At 48.1% G+C, this 8,078-nt stretch overlaps 2 protein-coding genes across 2 annotated transcripts in view; both read right to left on the bottom strand.

The window, feature by feature from the left end:
- Nucleotides 1-139, bottom strand: part of LRRN4 (leucine rich repeat neuronal 4) — a 6,541-nt gene extending 6,402 nt beyond the window's left edge. Inside the window, exon 1 of the mRNA XM_009319580.1 lies at nt 1-139. This exon is cut by the window's left edge and continues 558 nt beyond it. Within this exon, the coding sequence (XP_009317855.1) occupies nt 1-139 (139 nt within the window).
- A 7,487-nt stretch (nt 140-7,626) lies between these two features.
- The window catches only part of FERMT1 (fermitin family member 1), a 19,014-nt gene continuing 18,562 nt past the window's right edge, over nt 7,627-8,078 (bottom strand). Inside the window, exon 14 of the mRNA XM_009319579.1 lies at nt 7,627-7,800. Within this exon, the coding sequence (XP_009317854.1) occupies nt 7,627-7,800 (174 nt within the window). The remainder of the gene's footprint in view (nt 7,801-8,078) is intronic.

Below are 8,078 nucleotides of genomic sequence, written 5' to 3'. Positions count from 1 at the left end.
TAACGTTCTCCCAAGAGTCTTCCTGAGCCAGCTGGAAAAAGGTGGTGATGTCCCTGGATGCTGCAGGCTCTGCTCTGCTCACCGGGCCCGACGCTGTGTTCCCCACCAGCAGAGAGAGGATGATCAAGCGTGAAAACATCCTTCTCCTAAGTGGCTTGCAATTAACTTGCAAGATCTGTTTGGTTTTTGTTTCAGGGAGGGGAAAACAAAACATCAGCATTAAGAGCTAAAATAAATCCCTCCAGGCAGCTACAAGCTATCTAAAAGTGAAACATTTGTAAGTCCTTTCCTTTTGCATTCAGACAGCTGAAGTGATAATTAATGTCTCTTCTGTAATTAAGCCTAAGTAAACATGAACCCTTGGGGACAGAAGTATCATGTGATCTTAGTCTAAGCATACCTACAGTTTTTCATGCAGAAAGCAAGCAAGTTGTATCACGTGTCTGGTTCCCACACCAGTACCCTCAGCACCAGACCGGCACCCAGAAGAGCAGCAGCGCGGGAGGTGGGCTCCCTGGTCTCTCTGCTCAGCTGCCCCTGTGCAGTATGGGGGTATGAGGGAGCGCCAGTGCTACTCCACTATAAAAATACCGGTTGGGACTATACTGGACAAGCTGCAGGAGAGGGATATTGCCATGTTATGGGACTTGACTTTTATACCTGATTGTGTATTGCTCTCTACAGGGCTGTCCTGCTGCATAGTGTCCAGTTTGGCCAGCCCACCGGGAAGAGTTATCTGATGGGATGATACCCAAGCAACAGGGCTAGGGTCAGGTGGGACCGTGGCAAGGGATTTTTTTCTGTGAGGTTGTCTGTACAAAGCAAATGTATGGATCCAAAGGCAGGGGAGGGTTGTTAAACATTAAAGGACCTAGGAGCCCAAACTGGGCTGAGCTGCAATGGGGTGGGCAGGTAAAAGTGCCTTTCCTATGTTAGGAAAGGCTTTCCTTCCCTTAGCAGAAGTTGAAACAGGAAAAGCCCAGGGCTCGTGTGGGCTCTGCCAGGGCAGTTCTGCCCCGTTCTGAGTGACAGCCACGGTGGGGACCCCAAAGGCACTTTGAGACTCGCCCTCCTCCTCTGCTCCTGACCCGCTGGCAGTGCCCCGGAGCCTGTCTGCCAGGCGGTGGCAGGGCTGGGGCCCTGCTGCAGGTGAGTGCCTCAGGCGTGGTATGCACCCCAGCTGCTGGGGAAAGGATGTGCTGAAAATGCAGCTCCTGAACCACATTTCAGTCAAAGTGGTCAGAAACGGAGAGCGTGCTCCTGGATCAGGACCCTAAAGGCCTGGTTACCAAGAAGCATGTTATTCAGTGTTACGGTTCCCTCTGTGCTCCCTCCCCGTCCCACCCCAGCTTTGCCTTTGTCATTTAAAAAAAAAAAAAAAAAAGAAAAAGAAAAAAAAGCTCTAAATGATTTGCCCAAGGCTGCGCAGGTAATCTGTGTCAGAGGAGGGAATTAACCAAAGCCCAAAACTAGTGCTTTTCTTACTGAGCTGTCTTTTGTGTTGCCAGGCATCACAATGATCATTCCTCATCCAAAAATATATTACAGTGTAGGGGGGTGGCTGAAGCCCCATGTAGTATGAAATATCTCCGACTTATTCCAAACCTTAATAGCTACTTGCTGTTCCCTGAATGGTGCCAGGTCTTGCCCAGACCACCATCTGGTGCTGCCATCCCAGGTTTGAAGTAGGGACCAGCAACACAGTGTAATTTGGTTGCTTGTGTCCTTTTTGTCATCTGGAACCGGGCAAGAGCTGAGCAGCCTCAGGGCTTCCTGGTCACCAGAGCTGCTGGATTTCCAGCACATGGCAGGGAGAGGATGGGAGGAATTGCGCTGCTGGATCCCGATCTTAGATTTAATCTTAGTCCCTGGCTCTAAACCGCATCCGCTTGCACGTACCTGTCCAGAAGTCCTGATGCCTCGTGCTTCTGCTCTGCGTGGCTCCGATTGCCTGGCCTTGATTTTATACACTTCGGTGACTCAGCTGAGAGCGTGAAATGCCTCTTTTCTGTTCCCGGCTTTCCCTGCTCGTGGCTCTGCCCACAAGCGCAGGCGAGGTTTGTTCCAGGCTTGCTCCCCCGCATCCAGCTTTCCCCTGACTGGAGAGGGGGTGGCTCCAGGCAGCTTTCCCCGCTCCCTCGGCCCTAGCAGGAGGTGGGTGGGAGGGCTCTTATTTCCCAACGCTCAGGCAGGGCTGCTCCGTCTGTCTTTGTCTAAGCAGAGGGGGATAAAGGGAAAAGATCAGTGTCTGTAGTCCCAACTCTCACGTCTTCCAGTGACAGGGGGGAAGGGAGAGGAATTATTGCGTTTCTTTGCTGACAGGCCATGATGATGTAAAGCTAAGGCTCTGTCTGCTGACATGGGCTTTGGTTGCTCTCTAGGCACCAATAAAAGGCTTCAAGTGTTTTTATTTCTAAGACTCTTGCAGTTGGGAGTAATTCCTGGAAATGTTCACGCAGGACAAATGACTTTTCTAAGGAGGCCCTTGGGAAATGTCAAAAGCGAAGCTCTCACCTACCACTCCTGCAGAGAGGAATGCTCTCGGCCGATGGAGAGGGCCTGCGGCATCTCAGGCTGCGCGTGATGGACTTGGGAGGCCTCTCCCGGTCCTGCTGTGCGTGGGTTGTGTTCTCTGTTCTGCATCTGCCGTACTGCATAGCTTGGGAGAGTTCCCATTCGGCTCCTTCTCTCATCCTTTGCTGGATAAGTAAGACTGACAATGTAAAGTATCTCCCACCAAGGGACCTGCCCTGAGCCGGATTTCTCAGCATTCCCACAATTCGAATAATAATTTGGCTGGTCAAGGGTTGAGAGTAAAGCCAGGAACAGGAAAGGGGTGAATTGATCGAGATTGTTCCAAAGTAAAAGCGAAAGGGTGGTTGTTCAGTTGCTACTATAAGACAATTAATGATTAAAATTTCCAGGGAGAACAGTAGTCAGTGTTTTTCATTTGTCAGGACAACAAAAGAGATCCATGACATGAAGGCAACACAGACCTGTATGCTTGGGTACTAAAGTGCAGATAAAGGTCTTGCTTTCCCAAAAACCTTGAGTCTGCATGTACGCAGAGCTTATCTATTGACCATGTCATTCATTATCTGCGTGGGGAGAGAGCCTTGAAAAACACCAGAACATCCACAGAACAAGATACCGTCTTTTAGTAGGACTCTCTGGAGCCATTGCGGTTCCCTTGGAGGCTGGGCGAGATGTACGTATTGTTCCCGTGTGGAATGGCTCTAAGGCAAGACAAATAGTTTCCTAAATGAGGGGCTAATCCCATAGATTAACCCTGGTGGAGCAGCTCACAGGCCTGCGTTTAGGGCAGCGTACAGGCCTGGCACGTGCGCGCTAACAGGTACCTTCAGAGGTCTGCACTCTGCTGGGTTCAAAGGGCAAACTGGAGCAGGTTAAAAAAAATCTGAAGAATTTGGTATAACAGGAGGAAAGTCCAGCCCCTGCCAGGCGGGTGGAAACCCTGCCTTCCTTTTGGCTTTGCAGACCTGCTGGCTGCAAAGCTCCTCTTTGAGAGAAGCTGGGGAGCAGGGAGGTGGTCTCGCTTTGCCTCGGGCTATTAAGTACCCGTGTTGTGTTTGCTGCCGTTAGCTCAGTGCTTAGAGACAGTGAATTTTCATTGGTTATTATGTTGGTTTTAATCTCTCAAAAAACTACTCCATGAAACCTGGAGGGCCAAATGCTGCCTTACTTTTAATGTGTTCAACCTCACTGACTTCATTTTGGAGACTGAGACAAGCAGCCTTGTAAGACTGGAAAAGCAGCCTGGCCACTAGCGAGCGGGCCACTCATTTCAGTGAAGGTGGAAGGGAGGTGGAGTCTTTGCCCAGAGGTGCTTGACTTCCGAGTGGTACAGAGAACCTCTTGCAAGAAGCAGAGCACCCTTGGAAAATGAGCGTTTGTTATTTTTATTTTCCACCTTTGGATGCCCAGTTTTTGAGGCAGGCATCCTATTTCCCCAGGTCTTTGCCTAGCTGCAAACTCTAATCATCTGGAATATTACTGCTATGGTACTACGTCTCAAACAGCTGCCCAGGTATTGGTGAAGGTTTCCCAGGGCAGACAGCAGCCCTCTCTCACCAGTTTCTCTGAAATTATCTGGTAGCAGCAGGCAGAGATTTCCCCTTTGTGAGTCACTTTGGCCTGTTCTCATGTCGCTGAGTTTCTTCAGGTTATTCTTCTCCCTTTTTCTACTTTTTTAAGAGTTTCAGTGGCAACCTGGGGGAACGTTTAGTAAAGGCAGGCATTTTTGTCAGCCTTTTCACATGGATGATGCACAAAGAGCTGAACCAGACGCCCCCACCCCGGGGCTGATTCAGTGCTGCACAAAACCCCTCTGCCTGCAGGAATTCTAGGGATAAGCCCTGCATTCCCTAGTGACACCGAGATAAACAGAAGCACGGGGAGAGCAGGAGAAGGCGAGGATGGTACCAGGCTGTAAAGTTTAAGAGATGAATGTTTCTCACTGGCCGTGATCCAAGTGATGGTTAAGAATGAAACTATCCTGAAAAAATCTGGAGAATGGCTTTTAAGGCCAACAAAAGAAAAGAAGAATTTTGCAGGTCAGTTCACAGAGCAAGCACAAGCAAGACATTTTCCTACAGAGAACAGGGAGAGAATGCAAGAACAGGATTATTTAGCCTGACCTTTCAGAAAACTCTGGGGTGTGTGTGTTGTCTGCTGCAGTAACACATGCTGAAGGCAGGGGTGAAATCCCCTACAGAATTTGTTGTCAGAACAGACAGCAGCCATCTGACATTGGTAGTGTTTTACCCTGACCTGACTTTGGTTTAATTAAGCACGATGCACAGCATAGGGTTGCAGCCGAGTCGAGGTATTAGTTTCCTAAAGGCTTTTGTTTTCGTCTAAACACGATTCCGCTCCAGGATTTTGTCTCTGATTGCGAAATTTCAGGGCAGATGCCCTTGTCCTGCTTTCACTCTCTCTGTAAAACATCTCACACATCTGGCACCGTGCAATTAATAACTTGGTTTCTACAGACCGCTGAGCCTATGTTCTTTAACTCCATGTGTAAATCAGGTGGTATGAACAAGCGAAAGCCAAGTTTAATCAGGTTATTGTATGAGTAAGGGAGGGCGTGGTACCCCGTGTGCATTAAGGGGAACTTCTGAAGTCTGGCTGGGACATGCTTGGTGACGTGGGGAGGGATGAAAGATGACTCCGTGCTGTGGCTGGCCCCGAGCTGGGCTGGTGCAGGTGCCAGGCAGAGCAGGCTGGTGCAGGCCTCCTCTCAGGAGCTGCCAACTGTATCCAGCCCGGAATTACGGAGGTGCAGGAGTGCCCTGGGTCGTGCCTTCCCACTCCGACCTCTTCTGGGGCTGCTTGTAGGAAGCAGAGCTACCGTCACTGCCCCCATGCAGCACTGAAGGCAGCTGGATAAAAACAGACTCCTTTCCTAAGTGTTCCTTACCTGTCATGGAAAAGCCTTGCCGGGAGAAAGGTAGCTGATGACCTAAAGAAACACGGAGACAGGACAGCAGCAAGGGATCATTCCCTTAAAGCTAAAATGACAAAGGGTGAGGCTTACAGCCAGCCGGGATGAGCTGTCAGAGCTCCTCCTTGCAGAGCAGCGGGAATTCTTTACTCGAAAGGCAGTGACACATGGAGTGAGACCGAGGGAGGGGCAGGAAAGAAAATGGAAATATTTGATCGTTTCTCTGAAATCCCAGCCCAGACAACTTGGACCGCAAGTAGGCATGTTTGCTTAGCAGTAAAACGCGCCGCACACTCTGCTAATGAGAACTACATTCAAAGTTCCCGTATCTCTGCATTCACGTGTTCAGGTCATTTAGATGACAGGTGGCAACTACAGGGCTTCCATGCAACAGTCGTGTGACAAGGTCTGCTCCGAGAGTGGCAAGCACAGGGCTGTGCTTCCCGATGACCAATTTACGGGAGTCTGTCATTGCCAAATGAGGGGCTCTGACACAGGCACAGTCACAGTCCTGACTGCAACTCGGTAGCCAAAGTGGAGGCCGAGTCTGGAAGAGGGCTGCCTGCGGAAGAAGTGCTGGCACTAAGACGCGCATTCAGCTCTCCCACAGCACCCTTGGGCAGGTTTTAAATATTGCAAGTGTTTGGACTTGGACTGTCCATTATAGGTGGTTCTCACACGCTGAGGAAAATACTTGGCCTGTGTCAAGCAAGTGAGAAGTGGGTAAGTCCTCTACTGAGGGAAAACTGGATGGGTCCCTCAGCCCCTGTGTAAAAAGTGCTGAGGAGAGGGAAGTACGGGGGGCTGGGAAGCAGGCTGTATCAGCTCTTTCTTTTGCAAAATGTAAAGCTATAGTTTGTTTAAACTGGCACAAATCGGGAGCGATTCCACTGCAGCCTACTGACAGGCACTGGGGAAAAGCAGAGGACATGACAGAAAAATCAGGGCTGTCCAGTCCCAGTGACGGTTGGGAATTACGCAGTGATTTCTGCGACATCGCTTGGTGACATGACAACACCTGCCCATTGTATTCCTTTAGATATGTGAAACCAGTTTTGGTTTGCCCAGCAGTTTCACGAATCCTCCTAGCTTCATTCTCTCCTTGCTTTACTGATCACTACGCATTGCAGGGCAGAACCAAATTTCTTTCAGCTGGGTGGATGTGTGTGGCTCCCTCCAGCAGGCAGAGCTGGCTGCTACAGATCTGCTTCCTCAGGCACGGTATCGCAGAGTAATCTCTTTGTATTCTGCATTACATACATGAGTAAGATCATTTCTACAGGCATTTCAGCTCCTTGCTCAACTTATGAACAAGTTTAGAGTTAGATGTCACAGTGAAACAGAGTAACAGGGACAGAAAATAGAAAGGCCTACACTCAGAGGCCTTTTTAACAAGCAAATAATTTTAAATAGTACCTAAAGCATTTTTTTCAACCTGGAAATTAACAAAGTTCCTCAAAAGATCAACATTTTGAATCCCATTTTGCCAAGATTAATGCTTTGGTTTTAGGTGTCTGGTAGCTTCTCTGGCTTTAAGGGAACTACTTAAGTGGATGAAGGTAGACACGGGTGCTACATTTTTGAACAATTGTGTAATCACTACTTGGGTTGTGATAGCACAGTCCACAGGACTTTGGAACACTGATGGAATGTTTTCTGTTCCCAGTGCAAGTGTTAGACAAGTAATGTAGCCTTAAAATATGTATTTAATCAGCTTTAGTTCTGTTAAATGCTGGCCTTTTTAACAATGGCCAGTTTAACAGTGGGAGTTGCACGGCTGTAACAGAGGAGTACATTTGCCGTACAATATCCTCAAGTTACTTGTTCTGGATGCTGAAACAGACTCTTGCAATTAAAAATACTAGATTCAAAAATGCCCAGTGGCTAGACACTGTTTATTTAAAAACCTCTAGCTGTACAAAAGGAAAACAAAGACGATTTAATTTTCCTAGTGTTGACGATGGAATTGCCATATTGCATCCAGTGACCTTGGCTTCAATATTTAACAAAAACTGTAAATAGTCCAGTCATATTACAAGATGGATTGACATGTACAATATTTATTAGCCAGCAATTAACAATCAGAGAGGTTTTCGTTTAATTTCTGGTCATCTTAGCTGCGGGGAGAAGCAGGCAGAGGGAAGAGAGTTTACTTCACCTCATTCCTGACCTCCAGTTAATTTATGGAATAGATCTTCGTCCAGTGTTTCATTCTGGTCCTTGGAGCGGGTTGACAAGAAGATGTAGCCCCCAATATACTCATGGATGATTTTGCAGTCTGCGCTCAGGCACGTGAAAGCGATAGATACATTCTGATCAAACTCGATTGCAACCTAAAGAAAATACATATGGCAAAATCAGGAACAGAGATAAGCTGTGTCTGGGGAAAAAAGAGCAAGTGTGAGAGCATGGCTGGACCACAAATACTGTGACAAAGCAGTACCAGACAGGAGCTGTAAAGATTTCCTGGTCTGCAGGATGTCGAGAGTGTTTGGCTGCTTGTTTCTTAATTTTCTGCTATGGCAGGGCCCTCTTGTGGTCAAAATCTTATTGCTTGTTTAGGCAGGCAACAAAAACATGCTTTTAACTAGTTTTTCTAATGGTGCATAAA

The sequence above is a fragment of the Pygoscelis adeliae genome, unplaced genomic scaffold (assembly GCF_000699105.1).
Source record: "Pygoscelis adeliae isolate BGI_AS28 unplaced genomic scaffold, ASM69910v1 Scaffold122, whole genome shotgun sequence".
Lineage (NCBI taxonomy): Eukaryota > Metazoa > Chordata > Aves > Sphenisciformes > Spheniscidae > Pygoscelis > Pygoscelis adeliae.
Note: the sequence above shows the minus strand (reverse complement) of the source record. Positions and strands in the feature narration are given on the sequence as shown.